This window comes from Tympanuchus pallidicinctus, unplaced genomic scaffold, assembly GCF_026119805.1.
Source record: "Tympanuchus pallidicinctus isolate F22 unplaced genomic scaffold, pur_lepc_1.0 scaffold16, whole genome shotgun sequence".
NCBI classification, from domain to species: Eukaryota; Metazoa; Chordata; class Aves; order Galliformes; family Phasianidae; genus Tympanuchus; species Tympanuchus pallidicinctus.
The window spans coordinates 5,189,168-5,212,980 of NW_026294679.1; the positions used below are offsets into that span (position 1 = coordinate 5,189,168).

Here is a 23,813-nt window from a genome sequence, read left to right on the forward strand (position 1 = left end):
AAAGATGGGAAAACATCACAGTGCGAGCAGCAGGCATGAAGATATACCGTCTGATAACTATAGAGGCAGTTTTCTTCACAGTGTTACTATTTTGGAAGAGGAAGAGCATTCAGTAGTACTTAAATGCTCAATGCGTACACAAACTGAATTGCTTCCAAAGTGCAATGATCATTCTGCCTGTGAGGAACCCATACTCTGCCCAAACACAGCTATTCTGATCTATTTCCTCAATAACAATTCCTAATTTAGCAAGTCTAGCTAAATTAGCTAGACTTGTTTAAAGACTTAAACTTGTTCAAAGTTTAAAGACTTAAAATAGCTAAAGAAAAACAGAAGTCACCATGAAGATTCTTTCATTAAGCTTTTTTTTTTTTTTTTTGTGAGAACACTTCAGTAGTGTGAGCTTGGATTTTTTGTTTAATGTCAGAGACCTTTTCCACAGAAGTTTTCTGGGAATAACAGAAAAATAATGCAGTGAGCTGAAAACTGATTTCAGCATGCTAAAATATATTCCATGCATGTGACAGCAGTTTGTTAGCTGTCTGTGTGCTCACCTTGATGAGAAGTATGCATTTCAATGCACCATTGGAGAACCACGGAGCCACAGAGTCAGAGCATCACAGATCCATGGGATCACAGAGTCAGAGCATCACAAAACTGTGGCATCACAGAATCCCGGGCTGTTTTTGCCCAGCTTAACCTGTTTTCCCCTGTCAGTATGAATTATGTGTTGGGTGACAGCACTGCAGGCTCTGGGAAGTTCTCCTGTGGCCTTCACCACAGGCCACAGTATGGAGATTGTATCCCCAGCATCTCCCAGGAAGGAACCACTTCCACACAGCCCTCAGGGACATCGGCTTGATGCTGGGATTGCCGAAAAGCAGTGCTAATATTCAGTTATCTGCCCTGGGAGCTCAGCTGAGGCCCCTCAGCAGCCTGTGGGTGCAGCAGCCTGCTTGTGGGACCGCAGCAAGGGCGGATGGAGGGGCTGGCAGTGCTGGGTTGGCAGCAGGCCTTACAGGTCTCTCCCAGGCTAAATGATTACTCTGTGATTTCTGTGATCACCAGGCCCAGCGAGCCCCCTGAGCATGATACACTCAATAGCAATTGTAATCTTTACAACAAACTGACACTGGGCTGGTGGATGTCTGACAGTGTATGCTGACACGACCCAGCTATGCTTACATCTTTCCAGAAGAAATTAAGTGAAGTGAAACCAACAACTTGATAAAAGTCAGAACCTGCTTTATATGACATTTTAATGGTATTTGCACTTTTATCTGTTTCCTCCCTTGGTTTTAAGCAAGTTTAAAAAGCCCAATAGCTGTAATGCTGCTGTCCCCTCCAGTGACAGAGTGGGCTGGGAGTCCTGCACAGCACCCAGGCTGAAGTGGAATCTCCAGCCTCCAGAAATTACTCATTTAAAGCAACAATAAAACACAGCATTCATTATTTCGGGGTTCTGAGTGAATGAAAGAACTTAGAATATATATATATGTATACATATAGGCTTGATTTTGAAGGTCTTTTTCAACCTGAGCACTTCTACGATTCCACGTTTACACCCACATGGCACACGCAGCCGCTGCGCGTTCCCGCCGAGCTGGCGGGAGCCGGGACCGCGCACGACCGCCCCTTCCCGTGCCTCTCGGCGCCAACCCGCGGAGCGTCGCGTCGCGCAGCTCCCCAATCCGCAGTGCATGCTGGGACATGTAGTTCCCTCCCTGCTCTCCCCCTTCGCTGTGGGCCGCCGAAGGACTACAACACCCAGCAAGCCTCCGCCGCTCTACCGCCGGCCCGTCGCGCTCTCTCCGTCAGCGACTACGATCCCCAGAGCGCTCCGCGGCGCGGCGGAGAGGACCGGGAAGGAGAACTCGGGCCGAGAGGGAGCGGGCCGTCGGGGCGCGGCTGCGCGGAGCGCGGCTTCCTGAGTGTCTGGTGGCGGCGGCCATTTTGTGCTGGTTCTTCGCTCTCCCGTTCGGGCTGCGGTGTCGGGACCTGGAGAGGGGGCGAGACGGAGCGGGGGCAGCCGGGGCCCTCAGCCTCACCTTCCCTTCGCCTCCCCGCGCGGCGGAGCCCCCCCCTCCGGCGCTGCCCCCGGCCGCGAGCGGAGCTCACGCACCATTATGGAAGACGACGGGCAGCCCCGGACCCTGTGAGCGGGGAGGGGGCCGGCGGGGACCGCGGGGCCGGGCAGGGCGGTGCGGGGCCGGGCCGCGGGGGCGGGGAGGTGCGGGCGGCGAGCGGCGGTGCCGGCGGGCGGCGTGTGAGGGAGGGACGGCGAGCGGGAGCCGTGCGGGGAGGGAGGGAAGGAAGCAAGGAGGGAGGGAAGGAGGGAGGGAGGCTCCGGCGGGCGGGCGGGCTCTGAGGGAGCGCGGCGGTGCTGAGGCCCCGGCCCCGCCAACTTCTTTGTTCGGCCCCGGCGGGACGGGCGGCGCTCCGTGGGCCCGGCAGGAAAAAAAACTCCACACAACGTCTGGTAACTGTCCGCGTCCTGTCCGAAAATATAGCGCCGAGGTTTTGTTGTTGAGTTCTTTTCAACTCTGCAGGTATGGCTTTTTTTGCGTGCGTGTTGTTCTCTTAGGCTGAGGGCTGTCTGTAACGCGAGGCGATGCGGAGCAGATCGTTCTCCATCGCTCCGTTCGCTGGTAGCTGTGCGGCTGGCGGGGTGCGAGGCACTGCGGGCTGTTCGGCACAGCACGGCTCCATGGAAGCTTTGTCTGTGCGGGCCGGGATGGCAGCGCTCCGAAAGGCTTCCAGGTGCTTTAAGAGGAACGACTGAAACAGAGCAGAATATCTCAGAGTTGCTCTGTTTTATTTCTAGTACCAAAATGATGACTTGGCATTTAAGGCTTTTCCAGGCAATTTGCGGTGTGTTGTTTTCTTTTTTTTTTTTCCTTCCACTCTTCCCGATGTCTGCCAAAGTTCTCTTAACTTGCTTGCAGTGTCATGTGATACCTGCTCAGTCCTTGGGTTAGATAGAATAAATCTATCCGCAATGCTTTCTGTGTTGAGGTCTCGAGTGGTCCGAATGTGCTTGGCCCTGACAGTGGGAGTAGTTTCCAGAGCGCTGCTTTAGAATGAGCAGAGGGAAAAGGGCAAAGGTGCACCGTGTTTCACTCCAGGTCCGTTTCCTTTGCTGATTTGTTCCTCCTCGATTTTTTTTTTTCCTTTCTTTTTAAGTAAGTGCTATATCCAGCCGAAGTTTTAAAATCTTTTACTCCTATTTAACAGCACTTGAAGTGAGCTCTTCTCACTGCACCCAGCTGTGGCTGAAGTTGGCACATAGTCACTGGTGAAGGAAAAATTATTTTTGTGCTAAAGTGTCTGAAATGCCATCACTGCAGCTGCCAGAGATGTGGTATTGCATGAATGTGACTCTCTACTTAACTTGTCAAAGTAATGAACAGCACGTATGTTCATTTCCTAGTAGCTTTCTAGTGATCCTAACCCTAACATAGGGTTACTTCTCTCTTATCCTTTTAGGGCACTTTTCATAAAGTATGAACATTTTTGCTTTTTTTTTTTTCCTGAAATATCTTCAAATTTATATCTGCAAGTTCTTATTTTAAGATTATTTTGCTGGCTGATACTTGTCATACATAGAGCAGTTGTGATCTTGCATATACATAAAAGGCTCACTGCCTCCCAAGAACAACTAATAATGTCATTTGAGCTCTGTAGTTTGTTTTTACAGGAGGAAGTCTAATGAAGAATAAATTGTTCGTGTGGCTATTTGACCAGAAGTGCTTGGTTGATAAATTAAGGGCAGCTTAATAGATGTCTTTTGTATTTTGTTTATTCCTTCAGTAAGGAAATTCCAAAAGGGTTTGCTTTGTTGTTTTCAATCATGGTTGGTTGTGAACCTCAAAGAATTTAAGATATCTTCTGAGGCTTACAATAGAAGTTAGATGCCAGTTACATTTTCTTTGTCCTCACAGTTCTCCTCACTAGTAGCCTTTATGGAAAGTGTCTTCTGCCCAAAACTCTTCCTTACTGTTTGAAACAAGGTGAAGCTAACCTGAGAGCATGGGCTTTCTGTGGTATTTTTCACAGCAGCATCTAGATTTTGGTCAGCGATCCTCAAAGCAGATGTAGTACAGAACATTCTGTGGGTGCTGTTGGATCTCTTTCCATCATGAGCCATAGCAAAGTTCAGTTTGTACCTTAAGGTGAAAACTGTGCTATCAGACATCAACATTTGTCTGTTCTTGGTGTTTTTAGCTGCCCCTTAACAACAGGAAGAAAAAGTTGCTGATTTTCATGTTCTTATTAATGGCTGTAGAATAAAATGAAGAACAGTCATTATATACGCAGGTTGTTCCATCATTAGCCTTGCCACACTGTATGCTGAGTACTGTGGACTTCAGGTAGGATGCAGAAGTGCAGGTCTTCAACTGTGAATACTGAGTTGGGTTTGCTTAAGTTTTGTGCCTTGTTTTGGTTCGTCCTCGTGCAGAGCAAGATTCTTTTGGTAGAGTTCTGCTGCGTAGATTTTTCACGTTATTTCCTATAGCTCACTACTGCCATTAGAGAGATGCTGCCAAGGTTTCTAGGCAGTTTTCACTCCGTCAGTTACCTTACTGCTTATCATACTTTCTGCATTAGTATAGCACTTCTTGCATGCTGTCTGTATAAGTGTGGAAAGCATTTGTTCTGGTTTTCATTCAAACAGTGTGTAGGGGAGCTTTCCTGGACCTGAAAGTAATGGCTCTAAACATCCCTTTCTTCCTTGGCTGTCTGAAGTGAATGAAAACCCATTTACCCCCACAAAGAGAATCTTTTTGTTCAAGCCTAAGATTTTAATTCTGAAACTAACTGCTAATGTGTCTTTCATTCTTCATGCAACTTTGCAAGATCTCAGAATTTCAAATACAGTTTCTTGTTTGTGTTGTCAACCACTTTCAAGTATAATATATTGAAACTTGTATCAGGCTATATAATATTTGGTTTGGTTTGCTATACGTGCTTATTAATTAGTATTTAAGTGGTTCAAACTTGCGGAAGAGAGCAAACATGATTGCCTGCATGCAAAAAGCCAGAACTTCGCTGCCCTGTTACATGAACCAAGCTAACAGCATATATGAGTGTAGGAAGTGCTGCTTTGTTGAGCTTTCTGATGATTTGTAAGTTTGAACGATGTATTCCATAGGATGTAACAAAACAAAAAGATTGATGCACTGTAGAACAGCTTTTTGAAAGTCATGTTTTCTTTGGGTGTGTTCCTGCTCATTTTGGCTTCATAAAGTAGAATAGGAAGCATTGTGTTCTATCGTGTGAGTTGAGGTGAAGAAGAGGTGCCCCAATTGTCTGGCAGTGTGTGGTTAGCATCAGCTGAGAAGCTTTGCGTTTCCAGGAGGTAAGGTTTCTGCTCCAAGTGTGTAGAGTGTTTGTTTCCTTAGTGATACAGTATTCATAGAATTACAGTATATCCTGATCTGGAAGGATCTGGTGAGGATGGTGGAGCCCAACAAGCATTCAGACATAGCGTGTTGAAGCTGTTTGCTGGTATGGTGCTTCTTTTTCCAAGTCATCTTTTAACTGTACTGAATGTACTAACTTACAAGTGTGCAAGTAACCATCAAGCCCTCATCTTTAATGTATTGTTTCAAAAACTTGTAGTGGTTTGTATTCACTTATTTTACGTGCACTTCCAGAGATTTGGGTCTGTGTGTATGCTGTCTTTGTTCCATGAACCTCTCCTTGTGAAGCAGTCTCAGGGTGTGTGTTCAAGTTTGAGAGCGTTAGCAGCTTGTGAAATATATTAATGGGTTCTGATTGCAGTAATGTTAGACATCAAAGCAGTATTTATCATAAACACAGAGAATTGATGGACCATGAGGAGCTTACAGCCCTTCTGCATCTATCCATCAGGCAGTCCCAAATTACACTGCTGATTTATTATGTTTTGTGAAGAAGCAGCCCGTTTTGTAGCTGAAACTTATGATGTCACGTTCTCACAGTTGCCTGGTAGGAGATGCAGTGGTATTGAAAACCAGCTGGTAATTCTTCTGAAAGTTGTCCTGTCTTATCTTAATTGGACAGATTTTGAAGCAACAGATTTCCTGACTTTTTTGGTTAGACCAAAAAGAATTCTTCAAACTGCTGTTCAGAGTTCCTGCATTTCTGAAATAAATATTAATATTATGCAGAAGATACTGAGACTTTGGCTTCCTGTATTGACTGCACAGTAGGACTTGAAGTTAAAAGGGCTTCACTGTATTTTCTTTCATGTCAGTGCTACAGGTGCTTACTTCCGTGTGCTGTTAGCTAACACAGCTTGAGGAGATACAAGGAGAACAAGTGCTGGCAATAAGCTCATGTCAGTACAGACGTTTTATGTAGGAACTCCTACTAGGAATCATATTTTCCATTGGATTTTAGTAATATGTGCTGTGGTTGGTATTTCCGCTTCAGACTGCAAATCACTAGCAGCTTTAACTTAGTGAATAATTAACAAATGGAGTTAAGGTTTCAAATATAAGATCTGAATGTTCAACTGAATTTTTGGAATAGGGCATTGAAGAGTCAGCAAGATAGAGCCTGCTATAAGGCCAGTTGCTTCTTAAATTTGTCAAGTGTTTACTTACACAGGATATGAATGCAGCTTCCATTAGTGATGTCTGCTAATTCCTACATATTTAGTTAGGAAGTAAAGAAATGGATGTTCCTGTGTTCGGGTGATATCACAAGAAATAGCCACTCTGGATCTTGTTGTAGCATTTACCTGCAAGCAGAGAGCATGGAGCTCTTGGGTAGCTGTTGAAGGAGTGTCAGCATAGAGGAAAACATATTCATTTATTCGTGTGGGGTTCAAATAAAAACAAGTAGTGTCAGTTTTAATCTTGCTCAATCCAAATGAAGGTCCAGCTGTCAAACACAGACATAGCTTTTGCAAATTTGACTTGGATACGAGAGAAGTGCATGCTTAAATTGCTGCTCTGACAAGAGCTTTGCTTGTGCATCAACTAAGTACGAGTTCAGGTTTCTCTCACTGAGGTGTATTGACAACTTGGATGAATTTGTTTGCTGTAGTATGAAAATCTGTAGTAGATTACAGTGTAATGACTCAAATGTGCATTTTTTTACAGCAGCTAAATTGCAGATTTACATTTGTGCACCTTATATTTGGACTGAATTGTTCTTAGAAACGACGAACGCACCTCTGCCAGTGATTTTGTGATTTTGAGTAGTGTAGATATGAGGAGCCCTTCTCTTGACTGATCACTTTGATGATAAATAGAGTGTGATTCCAGTTTGGTCATGCTTTTTGTTTTTTAGCATTCGATGTGTGTTTGACTTTTTCTCAGCCACCTCTGTGACCTGGCTTTAATTTTTCAGTGTTATGCTCTCATGGATATTTAGGAGTGGTTTCTGAGCTGCTATTGGATTTTATCTCTGTGCGTCTCTAGTGTCTCTATTTTTTCATAAAAATGGTTCCATGTTCTGAAATTTCTATGACTTCATAGGTAAAGTCTAAGTATGGGTGATATTAAAGTAAAACTACCAAATCTGGGGGGAGCTGGTAGCTGCTGAGATAGATAATGTGTGCAGCGTTCCTATGGCGTAAGCTGTGTGCCTTGCCTTTTGGTGGCTGGGCTGCTTTTCCAATTCAGGAAAACAGCAAAATGCAGCTGGTCCTTTGAAGGCAGCATAATCTACCTTCAGTAGCTACTACTGAAATAGCAGGAGTTTGGTATGAGCTTTGTACCCCAGTGGGAAGTTGGCTTTGTTCAGATGCTCAGTGGGAAGTGAAACTTCAACCTCCTGGGCAAAGATGTTTTTTCTCTCCAGCATCCCTGAGCAGTGCTGTCCAGTTTCTGACCTTTCTCTGCCAAAGGCAGCTTTGGCGCTGGCTGTCGATGGCGATGTTATGGCTGCTCCAGGCACTGCGTTCCCACTTGTGTTGCCAGCTTTATACTGAAAGACCATGTGAATGTTGTGTTGTAGCCATAATGTGAAATCATTTGTGAATCACATCTTTCAGATGAAGATGCCCAGGATTTTAAATAGTTATTTAAGGTTTTAAAATAATTACATTTTAAAAGATGAAAATTTCTATTTTAATGTCTTTTTTTTTTATTTCCTTGTGTAGCTATGTAGGAAACCTCTCCAGAGATGTGACTGAAGTCCTTATACTTCAGTTATTCAGCCAGATTGGACCATGCAAAAGCTGTAAAATGATAACAGAGGTAAGACCTTTCACTTCCAGAGGAGTAGCAAATACAATTTTATCCGAAATTGTCAAAAATAAATGGAGTTGAGGGCATCTTTTTGTGTTACTGATAATGGTAGGGTTGATTTCTTTCTGTCTGTGTTTATTGGGCAATTCTTTGCTGAAGAGACCTCCTATGTGCTCTTGCTGGTAGCCCTGCCATGTCTGTTTCATCAGCTGATGATGAGATTCCACTGTAATGTAAAGGATTGCTACCCCTCTCTCTTCAGAACCGTGTTGTTCTGACAATCAAAAACTTTGTTGTTTCCAATGTTACTCATGGCTGCTTTTTCTGCTTTAGACTTAATTTACACACGAGTCTCAGTAATTCTTTTCCCTTTTTCTTCAGTATGGATGTGCAGTCAAAAATCTTTCAAAATGTTTTGCTATTCCTGAGCCTCTTTTTTTTTTTTTTTTTTGGTCAATCCGAGTCTTCACCTGCCTGTTCTTAGATTGTTTGTTCTTGGAATAAAGCAGCAGTTTCCATAGTATTCCCAATAAGGTTTTTAGTGCTATGTGTTGGTAAGTACTAATACTATCTTCTTTCACTTGTAGATTCTGTGATCCAGTTAGTGTTGGTACCAATTCTGTAATCTTCCTGACACATCAGCAATTTCTTGCTGCCTTATGGACTTCCTTCTTTCCTCATTTATAACTGATGAGTTTCTGGCAGGCAGGGACTAATTAGAAGTGGTTTTATTTTTGGTTCTAAAACTGTGTTTTTCTTTATGCATTTATTGCTATTTCTGGTGGCTCCTACTAACTTGTTACAGATTTCCTTAGTACAGTCACCTAAGTTTTCTTGTCAGGATCATTAATGAAATATTAATTAAGCCTGATCATAAGACTCATCATTCTAGGAATGCTGCTTGTAATTCCTCTGTGATCTTCTTTTCCTTTCAAAATGACACGTTGTAGGTTTTTTGTATTGTTTTGGCTGCACATTAACTATCTGATGCTTGTTTAATCCTCATCTCGTGGCACTTTTGTTAGAACTTTCTAGAGAAAGTAAAAGGAGTTCTGCCATGTTCTCTGCCAGGTTATTGGGGAAAGATGAGCAGAACAAAATGGAATGTGTTACAGAGCACAGCTGCTGGTTTTTTTCTGAAGAAATAGTGGTTGTCACACTGTTCAGAATGCTGCCACTCCAACCATTGGCTGATTGAGAGGTGGCAGCGTCAGTTTGATTCCCTAAGAACCAGACAAGAAATTCCTCTGCTTATTTTATTTTAATATAACCACAGAAATAACAAGCGAGACATCTTTATGAAATAAGAATGTAAACAAAGCTACTGGCAGCTATATTCAGTCATATGGAAGTGAATGTACTCGGCTGACCTTAGCACCTGTCACCAGGCAGTCTATCAGGAGGGAAATTCTGTGATCTTCCACTGCCCATTTACTCGGTGTGCTGTCCACCTTGGCTGCCCTGAAGTCATCTGGCAGGCTTCACAAGGAAGGGGGGGAAGGATCTTAATGAGAAGGGAATTAATACTTGAAGAGGAAGGGCAGTGGCTTTCACCTTCCGCGCACTTGGGAGGGGTGTTGTTACATCCTTGCAGGTATACTTGTGCATCTGAGATCTACTGTAGATTCTGTATTAATATGGATCAATTTACTGAAGTTACTTTTCACTTCAGGGAGTTAATTTGGGGGAAGGAAGAGAGGACAGCATCTTTTTTTTTAAGTAAAGTTGCAAGCCTGCTACAGTAACAGCTGTAAACAGTGTGTACTGCAGACTTTAGCAGTGCCTTCCCTGTGTATTTTGCAGATTTTTAACATTTTTTATACGATGTGGAAGTGGTTCAGTAATCAATAAAAAAAAAATAAAAAGAAAAAATCCTGAAAGGACATACAGAAGTAATATGCTTATACCTTGAAATTAAGTACCCAGTTAACTTCAAGTGGTTGGATTCTAGGCTGGAATTAGCAGCTACTGTGCTTTTAATGGTCAAAGTATTTGTGATTATTGACCATCCTTCTGAATGCTGTACTGTAAGCTTTTCATAGCCACTGCTGTGTGCTACGTTTTAGTTCTTATCTGCCCATTGTTGCTATCTCAGTCAGTCAAGCTTATGCCTGAATGTTTTCCATTTGCTTTTTTTTCTTTTTTTTTTTTTCTAATTTTTAGCCAGTTTGTAGAAGCTGTGGCATGACCAGATTAAGAGGTTTCAGGTGTTTCTTTTGGGAGCATGTCATACTGCGAGGAGTGCTGTAGCTAACGTTCACAGGTATCTTGAGCACCTAAAGAGCTGGACATCTACAAAAGAGGCTGCTCTTTTTGTTCAGACAGATTCTTAGTGCAAAAGAAGACCTCCTCACAGTATGAAAGTTACGTATCATATGCTTCAGCTGAGGTGTAAACTGCACTAAATCTGTTAAGGCCTTAAGTGGGTTTCACAGATCTTGTTTTCAGTGCAGCAGAGATGTCATATGGAAAAAGGGCTGAGTTGAGGCTTGCTGTTTCAGTGCATCCGAGGCAACATGCTTTCAGAGCACTTCATGGCTCTTGTGACTTAAACTCCTTGCTGTAATCTCAGATATGTCGTCTCACTGTCTGTTATTTTGCGTGGTAGGAACACCTAGTAATACTACTCATAACAGTGAATTATTTAGGTGGAAGGTTCAGACTGCTTTATCCTTTTAGCTGTGTAAAAGCCTTGTGATCGGTTTGGCGATCAGATCTTCATAGCTTCCCTTGTTTAGATTTAGGCAGAACTATGTTTGAAAATGTACAATTGAGTTTTATAGGGCAGAATTAGGATTTCTTTATTTATATATCCTTAAATGAACGTTCAGAAGTTAAGTAGTAAAACGAATAAAGGCTTATTCTTAATTTCAGTTAGTGCTGTGCTTTTCCTGGCAATGGCAAAAGTTAATGTGGAAAAGTATTGATGTCAAAGCAGTTTTTAGATCCTTCCTTGCCCATGTAAGAAATACTTTGTTTCTTTTTGTACCCCTTGTCTTTTGGTCCATGGACGGGTGGCGTAGGTAATGAAGATATTTGAGTGTGAGGCTGTAGCTTTTGTACTTCTGACATTTTTTTAGGGAGATTAAAAGTATTTAAGTTAGGATTCTCATAATGACTTCTCCTTGATCAGCTTTCCTGAAGACTTTTGTGTTTGTTGCACTTCCTACTCTGGTACATGTAATACCTTAGGGAGCTTTGTTTTTGAGTCAGCCTACAGAAAGAGGTGTTACCCAAGATAAAAGAGTAGAGATCAATTGATTAGTATCTTCTCCCTTGATCTTCAACTATTTTCAGACCTTTTAAGAGGCATTTCGCAGTCACTAAGTGTAACATTTTCCACTGGAGGCCAAGGGGATGCCATCTCTGGGTTGCTGTCTGTGGATGGTTTTCAGACAAATAAAACAAGAGACAAGTAGCAGGAGTGAGAAAATCGCTAAAAAAGAGTGTGGGAAACAAACCTTTCAAGCTTTGAGTATCTGCTAGAGGCAGCAAATTGTCTTGGTTCCTTCTGCTCCTGTTTTTCCCTCCTCTCCATCCAGTCTTCAGATCACTTTTCTGGTAGTTGAATTATTTTTAGTTCCGTAGAAGTACTGAGGCCTCATAAAAAGTAAACTATACTTCAGAAATTGCTAGACCTTTAATGAAAAGTCCATCTTAAAAGTTTCTTACATTTAAGTGTAATTTCAAAGGCTATTTCATAAATCTAATGAAGTAATTCTTAAAGTTTCTAGCTATAAGTAATATATTTTCCTGGATTTTCTTCTCAGCAACCCGATAGCAGAAGGGTCAACTCTTCTGTTGGATTTTCTGTTTTGCAGCATACAAGCAATGACCCTTATTGCTTTGTGGAATTTTATGAACACAGAGATGCAGCTGCTGCATTAGCTGCTATGAATGGGAGAAAAATTTTGGGAAAGGTAAGTTGTTTATGTTGTAATCTTAATCTTAAGGATACTGTCTTTGTAAAAAGTACATGTATGGATTAGTAAAACTATGGGATATTTGTTTGTTAGAAATGTTTACCAAAGTTAAATATTGTTAAAGTTCAGTAGAAAATAAAAATGGTATTTAGAAAACATTCTTTGTGATTTTTTTTTTTTTTTTTTTTAAGTCCTTTATAGTGAAGGATGATTTGGTAACACTGACAATTGTGACCAGCCCTTGAATGACCTTATGACATGTAGGAATTTTATGAATTTATACTAAATCTTGTACTTATTTTCAGGAGGTCAAAGTAAACTGGGCAACAACACCAAGTAGCCAGAAAAAAGATACATCCAGTAAGTAAAGTAATGGCACAGTATTACTTCTACACCAATACTTCATAGCACGTGGTAGTAATTGCCATAAATACATTCAAATGTAACTTTTCTCCTTCCCATCTTGTGTTTAATAGAATTTTGCAGACTAATTCTTCTGTTTCTGTTTTGCAACTGGGGAAACTGGAGCGAACAGACTTAATTGCTGCTGCTCATCAAGTGGAATCCTGACTGTTCGTGGTTCCCAGTGCTGTGCACAGAGCGTCACTTTTTCAGGAGCTAGAGCTTTAGATAGCAGTTAAATATTTGATTAGCAAATTATTTATTTTCAGATCACTTCCATGTGTTCGTTGGGGATTTAAGTCCAGAAATAACAACAGAAGATATCAAGTCAGCGTTTGCTCCTTTTGGTAAAATATCGTAAGTATCATAACAAACATTGCCAGTATCGGTTAGAAAACATGACAGAACATTTTGTGCTGATTTGAAATGTTATTTCTTATCTTTTAAATGATTTTTCTGATGTCAATTTCTTTGTTGGGTGGGCAGTGAAGAGGGATCATTATTATTTCGTGTCTGTATCTATATCTGTTATCACATGTTTGTAAATCCAGTAATGTAATTGTGCTTCAGTTTTGCTGAAAGCAGTATGCTTTTAAGTTACACCCTACTATGTTTCAACTTCTTAGTAAAATTTGATGACTGTTTCTAAGTGTGACTTTTTATTGTTCAGAATGTGTACAGAATAGTGAGTTTACGATTACAAACATGGCATCTTCAGTGTATTTTGTTCATACTGCGTTTTATAGGCTGTATAGAAAGCCACTCAATTATAATACAAATTTATGAAGCAACTAGTACAGCTTATGACAATTTTCCAAAAGCTAATGTTTCTTAGAATAAATAATTTTTTTGGATAACAGCTGAGATTGCAGTGATCAGCCATTGATTTCAAAATTATATGTGCACACTTCTGTTAGTTGAGAGAGAGTTTAAACTTCTCTCAGAAAATCCAGGTGGCAACAAATGATCTTATCTTTGAATTGACCACATTTGACATTACAAGAAAGCTTGTAAGTCCTAAAGTATGTGTGCAAAAGCACTGCTACAAAAAAGTCTGTTATCTGCTATTGGCTTATCTTTATGGAAATCCTTTGAAGTTGCACGTGAACGTTGTTGTGCTGCCTCATGAGAATGTATTTCTAAGAACAGAATCCTTGATTTTCTCTTGTTCTGTACGCATGTTTTTAATTGAACCATAAATCTTATTTCTTGCCTCTGCTGTTTTGTGTACTTTTTGTCTCTTAATGTGGTAAGTAGTGCTGTTTGAAAATCTATATAAGAGAATAATTCAGGTTTCTGTTTCTCGATCTATATTTATACCTGAGACCTGCAGTTTTTCTAAAGTCCAAGTCACAATTAAAAGTAATAGCATTCTGGTTATTTTGCAGAATTGCTCATAAGAATGGACAGGATCTTGAAGGCTAACTGCAAGGAACTGTGCACACTGGAACTCAGTTGTAGATTTTTTCTCATTTCTATTTATTCTTATTATACATTATTTATTATATACATATTTTAGTATTTACATTTTAACATTCTATATTCAGTGCAGTTCTATATTTCCAATCATTTTAACTTACTCACTAAAATTTCTGTGTAAATTTGTTGTTTTCGTACTGGTGTGCTTAGCATTGTTGTTAGTTTTATTCTCCTTTCTTAAATTTCTGAAAATGTCAATTTTTCAAAATTTACAGCTGCCCAAACTCCAAAATGATGGTAGAGAATTGACCAAGAAAAATAAAGAAATCTGTTAACAGGCCATGTATGCCTTTTAATTCCTATTTTTTCCTCTTTTTCGATTTTTTAATATTTCATATATTTTGTATCACTAGGCAGAAGACATTTAACTATTTAGAAAATGCATGGTAAATTAGATAGAATTGTTACAGTAATTTATAGAACAGTAAACTTTAGAGGACCCTAGCCAATAGAATTTTAGAAAAGGCAATTTTGTTTCTCTTATAGTTCAAATCTGACCATTCTAGTTATAGCCAGTACAGGTTATGTGGATAGGTTGCATGTCTATTACATGTTATTTTTTTTGTCCTACTGCTTTTTTCTAACAGGTAAAGAAACGATAGGGAGAGTTCAGGAATGATTAGTTTTAGGGCTAACTGAATTTATAAGAAAAATTATGCTCACAATACAGTGTGTGTGGTTCCTTTTAGTTTTTATTTTGCAAGTTATTAATTCTACCCTCATATAGCTGTGCTTCTTTCCACAGGGATGCACGGGTAGTTAAAGATATGGCAACTGGAAAATCAAAAGGCTATGGTTTTGTATCTTTTTATAACAAACTGGTAAGTAATGACAACATTGTTTTAAAGTAATTGCAGATTTTCATTTGTTGTTTTTCCTCTGTTCTGTATTCACTGCATATCAGGCTTTCCCAAGTGAAGTACGTGTGAATTTAGAAGACAAAGTTAACGTTGTAAAAAATGTCTGATATGTTTAGAAAGGGTTGAAACGATGCAGACGATTGCAGTGCTGCAGGAACGTGGTGTTGTTTATCTTTGTCCATTGAGCCACTTCTGCAGTGCGTGGAGTCGAGATCAGAGCTTTGGAATGCTGTGCTTTGGGTCTGTTAGCTGAGGAGTTGCAGCAGTCTGGTGTGGGATTCTATGTGAAGATAGAGCTCCCACAGAATGCATCCTGGAGCCCTTCCCTAAGGAGTGGGGCTGTGGCAGTGCACAGCTGGGCTGGGTGTCAGACAGGTTTAGGTTCATGCCAAAGCTCAGCCTTGCTGAGTACCCAGCACTGCTTGCTGTGTGTATTGTATGTTAAAGTGGAGTTGATTTCGTTTGTCTGCTTCTCATTAAAGGAGCTCTGGGTTGGTCCTTTGCTTTTGAGTTTTTACAGCATTTTGAAATCTCTTTGCACGGAGCAATTAATTTACAGCTAAGATTTGATTCTGTGCCTCGAGTGTTTTGCTTGGTTTTGTGCTGAGTGTTATTACAGAAAGGATAACTTTATGTATGCTTATGAAATAATGGTTCAGACAAGTGACTGGCGTCCCTTTCTGATAGGGGTATTGTAGGTGTTATCTGTAGAACTTAGTCAGTGTATCACTGATGAACAAGTAGTGTTTTGTCCTACTGTTCATAGCAGTGCATCTGCCTCAAGTAATTCTTTGTAATTTTTGAAGTTAATTTTTAAGGAAAACTGAGCTGTGTTTCGAGATGCGTTCAGGACAGCATGGGAAGTTGTGTGAAGTTTTCCTTAAGCATTTTTGGGTGTTAATGCACACTACAGTAATAAGAAAACTGAACTGTTGCATTGAACTGAAATGGTTATGGCAGCATGGGCTCAGTTCCTTTTTTGCCACAGTTAGGATCATCAAGACTAGCAGCGGGAATCACTTGAGCTAGTTTGTTTTCCTAGTCAGTTTTCAATTTATGCTAAGGAGCACAGGTGGAAGATTTGTGTTGTTTTTTTTTTTCCCCTTATTGGTCCTCTCTCATAAAGTTCTCATTATGTATATGTGATGTCTTCATAATGACCAGTGTGTATAATTACATGGGCTCGAGGTCCTGGGTCATTGGTGTCTGAGATGAGTGTTGTTCTAACAAGTCTCCGATGTGCAGCAGGAGGATGCTGGTCACTCACCTTTGAGTTGTCCATGTGCTCCCTTTGTCTCTTGTGCTTTACATTTTCTTTCTTAAACTTGATTCTCCTGGAGGAACGTTTTAAACATACGTACTGTTTGCTCTGCCTCTCTTATTTCAAAAGAGCTGGCAGGGGGGACAAATTGCTTCTTGCAGAATTGGCAAACCTTTCCTTTGCTTACAGTGTGAACCTAGAGGTTGTCTTTTAGTTTATGTTCAAGATAAGATGTTAAGCCTCGTGGGCCATGACTGTTTGGCTTTGTGTACATATGCATAATACAATGCCTTTAACATTTACAAAAGTTAAAATGCAGTCTATGCTCAGACAAAAATTGCATTCCTCCAAAAGGTAGAAGAGAGGATGAGGTGGGGGTGAAGGAATGGATGGCAGGAAGCTGCATGCTCAATGTGTTGTTGGCTTGGCATTAGAGATTTTTTTATTAGCTAGCATTCAGCCCTCCAGAACTTGAAAATTTTCTACCTAAATGGGGTCTGTTATGTTGGGCACAAATAAAGATTACAGAAGGCTGCATTTGAATCTTTTAAGTAACATCTTGTAACACGTTCTGCATGGTATGAACTTGAGTTGGATTGCAGCTGAGAAATTTGCCAGTCAGATTTTGATGATTAAAAGGTCTTTCCTTACCTTGCATGTGTTGCTATCAATTATGTTCTAGTATATTCTGTTTTTTATACAGTCAGCTGGCAAAATCTTTTGATTTTCTCCAATTATAATTGTTTCATTTCAATAATCACTTCTGGCATCTTGATTTCTGTACTGTTTTGGGCAGCCATCAAATACTCTGATGCAGATACACTGCCTTGACAAAATGACTGCTTATGCAGGGAGAGGGAGGGCTTTACCAGATCACTTGTGAGAACCTTCTGTGTGACAGACTGTCTTAATGGTAATTGATTTTGACTGTTTGGCTTTGCTGAATTTCATGGGCTTTTAAGGCAGTTACCAGTTTCATCACTGGAATTACCGGACAATTAAATCTTGTAGACCTGTACGTGCTTCTTGTTCGCATGAGTTAGTGGTCTTTATTTTGATCTCTTTAGGATGCAGAAAATGCTATTGTACACATGGGAGGCCAGTGGCTAGGAGGCCGTCAGATCAGAACCAACTGGGCAACGCGGAAACCACCAGCCCCCAAAAGTACACAAGAAAGTAAGGCCCTGTGAAGCTGTTTGATCTCTTGCATGGCACTGCTAAGTGGAGAAGAGTGACAGTGTTGCCGAAGTCTTGTCCTTCTCAATTGAATATCTAGCTTAACTTCTAGATCTTAATTTTTTTTTCCCCCTGTTGTGTTGTGTTAACATAGTTGTGGCACTACTGGATATTGGATGTTTTTAAATCTATAATTTCTATATCTGTATGAGGTAAGTATCTGGGACGCTGGGATTGCTGTCAGGCTGATGCTTAAAACCAGTCTCTTCTCTTTCCAGATAATACAAAACAATTAAGATTTGAAGATGTAGTAAATCAGTCAAGTCCAAAAAATTGTACTGTGTACTGTGGAGGAATTGCTTCTGGGCTAACGGGTACGATTTGTTTTATTGATCCTTTTATTACCAAAACTTTCTGGGCATCAAGATGGCTACTAATTCCAGCATGCTGTGTGTTGTAGATCAACTTATGAGACAGACTTTTTCACCGTTTGGACAGATAATGGAAATAAGAGTGTTTCCAGAAAAAGGTTACTCATTTGTCAGGTATGGATGAAGAGAAAGAAAATCTGTGATTTTGTTAATATACTGATGTTTGATCTTTCGTGGATTGTGTTTGAATGAACTCCTGGTGTCTTAAAATCTGTTACAGTCTGTTCTGAGAATGTGTGTTCTTAGAAAAATCTGCAGCTTTTAAAAGTGGCCACCAATCTTTTTACTTGTGAAGATGGTGTATGAAAGCAGATCTCTTTCACTGGATTTTCCTGCATGTGTAGAGTTACTGTTTTTGAGCAATCAATTGAAAGTGCTATGAAGAGTAACGTTAGTTTGTTTTTACATTCTTTAGATTTTCAACTCATGAAAGTGCAGCACATGCTATTGTTTCAGTTAACGGAACCACAATTGAAGGACATGTTGTTAAATGTTATTGGGGTAAAGAATCTCCTGATATGACTAAAAACTTCCAGCAGGTAACTGCGTTTTATCCTTTTCACTGTGTGTTCTTGTATTTGTGTCACAAAAGCAACCAATTATCCACCTGCAATGCCTCCCATTATAACAGCTCAATGTGGTAGCGTTCTTATGAAATCCCATGTTCTGTCTCAGTTATGTTCCAGTTGTTCATCAAATTGGGCTAGTGATTTTGGTGGAATATCTGTCTTCTGGATATGATTCAAGATAGGGAGAAACTTGGAGGTAATTCTGATTCTTGCTAGCATTCTTACTGCAGACTAGCTGACTGTCCTTCCAAATATCCCTTGGTATTTAAAGTGGGTGTGCTCACACACTTTCAGTACAAGGATCTAATTAGGTTGCGGTGCTGTCTCACTTATTATTCTGATTTCACTATGGCTCAGTAGTTGTAGACAGTGCGACTGAACAGAGTCAAAAATTTTACCTGTAGCACTTTGGAAGGAACGTAATTCACCTCTAGACCCTGAAGTATTAAGAATTGTTCTCTCCTTAGGTGGATTACAGTCAGTGGGGTCAATGGAGCCAAGTATATGGAAATCCACAACAGTATGGGCAATATATGGCGAATGGATGGCAAGTACCATCGTATGGAATGTATGGCCAAGCATGGAATCAACAGGGTTTTGGAGTAGAGTGAGTAATTGTACTTAATCTTAAACGTTTCAGGAATGTTGTGTCTGGGCTTCAGGCTTATTTGATTGAAGGATTGCACAAGGTTTCACGCCTTGTAATGTGCTAAAGCTTATATTTAATGATTACTGTGGACCAAATAGTGGGGTGAGTCACTCTGGCATGTTCATAAGATGGTTTGTGCATATGGGTGTCTTGAGACTCAAGGTAAACAAAGACTGCTTTTATGTTAGTTTGAGACGGTGGTTGTGTCCAATAGCTAAAAAGTCATGATCTCTGCTTGTGAATACTGGAGAGGTCTGAACCTGGGAGCTAAAGGGCTTTTTAATTGTTGGGGAAATAACCTACATAATGGCTCTTCTAAAATTTTTTTGCAATTTCAGCGTTTAGTGGACTTTTAATATTTGGTATCTTCCTGAAGTGTTGGCCACATTTGTTTGTTTTAAAGCAAAAATAGCTTCTTTGCTTTCTTAATTACTCATTACCTCTTGCCAGTTAAGCATATTAAGCTCTGGTAAAAAGCTACCAGTGGTATTCATGCCAATTAAAGACTGGGGACTTTCTGTGTTTCTGCATCACTGGTGTTGAATTACAGGCACGTGCCTGTAGGACAGCTGCCTCCAAAGGCGTGTATGTGTAACGAGAATCCAAGGTTTGTGGAACTGTTTTTTTTCTCCAAAAAAAAGCTTATGTTATTTTGAGAAACCACACATTGTAACATTTAACCTGGTATAAAAAGCTTCTGAATTACTCACAGAAGAATAAGTTGTTCTATTTTGGTGTCAGTGGTAGTGTAGGAAGTGTTTCACGTTCCTTTAGCCTGCTATCTTGTAAATATCTGACTAGCTTGCATGATTTTCTCTGTTTATTTTTTTTTTTTTCCTTTCCTGTTCCTTTTTAAGCCAATCTCCATCTGCTGCCTGGATGGGTGGATTTGGTGCTCAGCCTGCCCAGGGACAAGGTGCTCCAGTAATACCTAACCAAGCTGGATATGGTATGGCAAGCTACCAAACGCAGTGAGCTGGGACTCTGTTTAAAAGTGTGTATTTCATGATAGGCTGCAGTTTCCAGTGACACTCTGAAGACTGGAATGTAGACAATGAAAAAAAAAGAAAATATTTATTTTAAAAATGGAAATGTTTGGAACCTTTAGCACAGCTTTGCTTTGGTGAAGGACACAAATGTCTTCTAGTTCTGCCTTTTTAAGTTTTTGTTCATGATGGATATGAACATGTTTTTCTTTGTGTACAAAAATTAAAAATAAAGTCAATAAAGACAATTCTGACTACAAATTTTGATATAGTAGGAGAAATGGCTAATGAATTTGATCCTTAGGTTACCATTCCATTTTTTTTTTGGTTCTGTCTTCAGTGTTTTATATCACCGTGCTTTTTAAGAGAAATGACACTGAGAAACAGCAAGTTGCTTTTAGTTGAACACACATCCTGAAATAAACTGTGGACCAATCATTACAACCTGCTAGACAGTATTGAGTTTTCAAGGACCCTATGGACATCGCCCCGAAAGCATACGTAGGTCTTGGAATCATTTTTTAAGAAAATGTTTCATTTTTCTACAGGCTTAAAGAAAACAGTGTGATACAAAGAATAGTTCAGTGTGAAATGAAAAACAGTACTGTCTGAGTTACTTCACTTCTGTTGTCCACATTCAGGCACATATTATAACTTCAGAGCTGGTTTGCTTATTAAGACTGTAGGGATTTGCATTTAGTTTTGAGAAGAAAAAATGTTTTTGCAAGTATGTTGTTTGTATTCAAATCGAACAGTCATACTTGTGCTTTTACATGAGGTTTGAAGGCTACACATTGTAAATATTTCATAATTACAGTGTTTCAAAAGCATGCTCAAACATAGAAGTAGCAATGTAATTATTCAAAGTAATACTTAATATACTCTGCTGCTTTGAATGCAGTAGATTGACAAGAATGTGCAAGACTGACATTTCCAAAGTTGGCTATTATGTAAAGTTACATAAAGAACTATAACAAAGAGCCTTAATTTTAATTTCATAAATCTTTAATGCATCACCTTTTGGTCATTAGAAATAGGGATTTTTTGCTTTACGTTATTTGGTATGTAAATACCTTGGTTAACAACCTTGTAAACCTATTTCAAGGTTATTATAAGTTGTATAGTATCTTGAGTGTTTTGAAAAATCTTGATGTTTTTTAAGTCTAGAAATATTTTGCCCAAGAATTTTTTAACAAGATTGTTAAAAACATCTTATTTTAGAGAATATTCAATGTGCCATTTGGTAAATGGAGATGCAGTTGAAACAGTACACTGAGTTGTGACTTATTTTTAATTAAAGTTTTTGTCTTTATGGGTGGTTTGCATGTGATGAACCTGTACAGAGGCTGGGTTGTTTGTGTACTGAGTGTGTAAATGGATAAATCACGAAGATGTTTAAATGGTATACTTGGGTTATTTCTGAACAATTTTATGGATACATTGATATAAACTGCCTCAATAAATTTGAAGTTTAAAATGAATGTAAGGTAGATATAAGTACTGTGTCTTACCTATGACAGCTAGGGGGTGCAAATGTTTCAGCTGTGTGCAGAAATACACTGAAGCAGCACAGTTAAATGTAGGATTTGCAGTGATAGTCCAGCGAAACAAGGACTTGCATTTTAAAAGACACACGAGGATATTTTAGCTCTAAACGAGTGTGAGAAGCTGTGTGCTTTCTGTGTTCCTTCCTGCGCAGGCGTTGCAAGTTAGAGTAGATTTTGAAAGGGAGACTTGCAGTTTTGCTAAACCCAGCCAGGCTGTGCGATTAACGACACTTAACGCTGTAGCAAATCACATGAGTTTTTTCTTCCTCTTCTATGTGACATACTTGGTAGTACTCTGAGTTTCAGATAAGGCTGAAAGTGAGATATTCTGGAGGAGCAATTGAGGCTCAGAGGCACTTGCAGCTCCAGGCTTCTAATGCATGCAATAATGACCGAAGTTAGCGTGGAACCGTAAGTGCTTGTGATGACAGAACTGGCTGTTTATCTCTGTTTCTCCTTTATTGTACGTGCAGTGTTCTTTTGCTCAAGTTAGGAATCTTGTCTGCAGGTCTCATTTTTCTATAAATTCTGTATATATGTGTATATCTACGCGAGGATCGGCCTATACGTTGTAGTTGGGAGGAAAATCTCACAAGTAAGTCTGCATTTTTATTACACTCACGTGGTCTCAAAAGAATCGTGAGTAGGTCTCTGAATTTGCAAGTTATCCTGGGGTTTCTTAGACTTCACTTGAAATCCGGGGTTTCTACACAGCTCAAGGTATTGGACTGACGACTGTGTCGTGGGCTCGTGCTGGTCTGTGAGCAGTGTGTTCTTAGGCACTAATGAGGATGTAGATGTTGGAAGTACATTGCCACATAAGCGCCCGAGGAAGTGGGTGTAACTTTTAAGGTAACGATCCGTCAGCTCTCACTGTGCAGATCACTTCAAATCCGATTAAAAAAACATGCCTGCTGCAGAGTGGGGCATGGCCTGACCTGTGCTTCAGAAGGAGAGATGGGATGTGCTTTCTCATTTGAGCCTTTTCTCATTGGTTTTTATGCAGCTTTTCTTTAATGGTGATGTTTCTTCACAGACTGCTCGAGATATAGGAGTCTCCAGTGTCCTTTAATGTTTCTATAGCACTGCGAGGAGGAGTTGTAATTTGGATTGCTTTCTACTCAGTAGCATTCATAAATGCATAACTGACAGTTTTTTGGCACCAAAGAGCCTCTTGCACCGTACTGCTTTTATGAATGACTGTTACACTGTTGTAATTTCTCTAACTACAGAAATCGACCACTACCTAACAGGATTTGGATTTCAACAAGTATTGATTTATCATGGCTTAACTTGATGCGTGCAATCTGGAACAAGGTTTTAAGCTGCATTTGCAGAAAATGTTCAATAAAAGTGAAACGTGATGAAGGGCTTATCCTCTGTTGTCATCTGTCAAAACATTTTCCCTCTTTGCTGTAAATCTGGCTACAGGTATACAAGGCTGAACATGTAAACTATGCACTTGAAATTGTGTAAAAGATGTTTTATGGACAGTTTTTCGCATAAAGCCAATTTGTGTTTTGTGGAGCTGCGGTAGGAAGGCTGTGAATCTGAGGTGACGTGAAGGTTTCCACCAGTCCTGCCTCCTTGTGTATATTAGTTGAAGTTTTGGGTGCATTCTTCCTACATGTAAACCTCATAAGACAGCTGTTCACTGTTTCAGAATTTCTGTCCTTTTGCTCACCAAAAACTCACAGTGAATGAGCCTGAATTTTAAAGAAAATGAGTGATTTGCTTTTCTTGTGCCTGTACACAAGGAAGTGGACTGAAACTGTATGGACATGATTAGTGTCTGATATCTGACTGTTTTTGAACAAGGCACAAGTCTGTGTTTTAATCACGTGGAACTTTTTCCTGGTCAGCAATAAAAGATTTTGTTGCACTGTTCATCTATTGAAAAACGTAGGCAATCTTTTATTCAGTGTGATTTAAAAAAAAAAATAAATGGGGGGGAGTTGAAAGAACTGCCTTGTTTCAACTTGAATCTTCATATCTATGGATAGCGTGGGGTACTTGAAGTTATTCTGGATTGCTATTTTAACAGCAGGAAGGTGTTCTTTTGAAGCTGAGTGAACATTTTATTCTGATCTTATATGATGCCTGTTAAATACTGGCAGACTTAGGGGGTTCACTGTATAATATTATTTCTGTTCTTAAATGGTAACTGTGAGGCAGTAGCTGCTGGGAAGGTCTTTGTCATGTCTGATTGCAGATAACCTGAGATTCCAGTTGCCCTTTTAAAGGGAAAAAGAATTAAAAATGTTTGTGTTTTTTGGTATTTGTCACATAGAAATCTTTCTTCTCCCCCACTGTACCACTGTTTCAAGTCAGAGAAAATGCAGAAATG

At 39.9% G+C, this 23,813-nt stretch overlaps 1 protein-coding gene across 6 annotated transcripts; it reads left to right on the forward strand.

Moving 5' to 3' along the window:
• Positions 1-1,865: 1,865 nt before the first annotated feature.
• TIAL1 (TIA1 cytotoxic granule associated RNA binding protein like 1) lies at positions 1,866-22,834 on the forward strand. 6 transcript variants are annotated; one of them, XM_052676709.1, is made up of 12 exons: positions 1,866-2,155; positions 8,096-8,192; positions 11,954-12,103; positions 12,412-12,466; positions 12,778-12,865; positions 14,733-14,808; positions 17,176-17,284; positions 17,563-17,658; positions 17,745-17,829; positions 18,131-18,254; positions 18,752-18,891; positions 19,791-22,834. In XM_052676709.1, exons 1-12 carry the CDS (start codon positions 2,127-2,129, stop codon positions 19,906-19,908), a joined length of 1,167 nt encoding a protein of 388 aa, XP_052532669.1. In that variant the 5' UTR covers positions 1,866-2,126; the 3' UTR covers positions 19,909-22,834. The 6 variants fall into 6 exon arrangements, with proteins under 6 accessions (XP_052532669.1, XP_052532670.1, XP_052532671.1 ...); XM_052676710.1 differs by having other exon boundaries at positions 1,871-2,155; positions 12,005-12,103; XM_052676711.1 differs by lacking the exon at positions 1,866-2,155 and adding an exon at positions 2,414-2,549.
• The last annotated feature ends 979 nt before the right edge of the window (positions 22,835-23,813 follow it).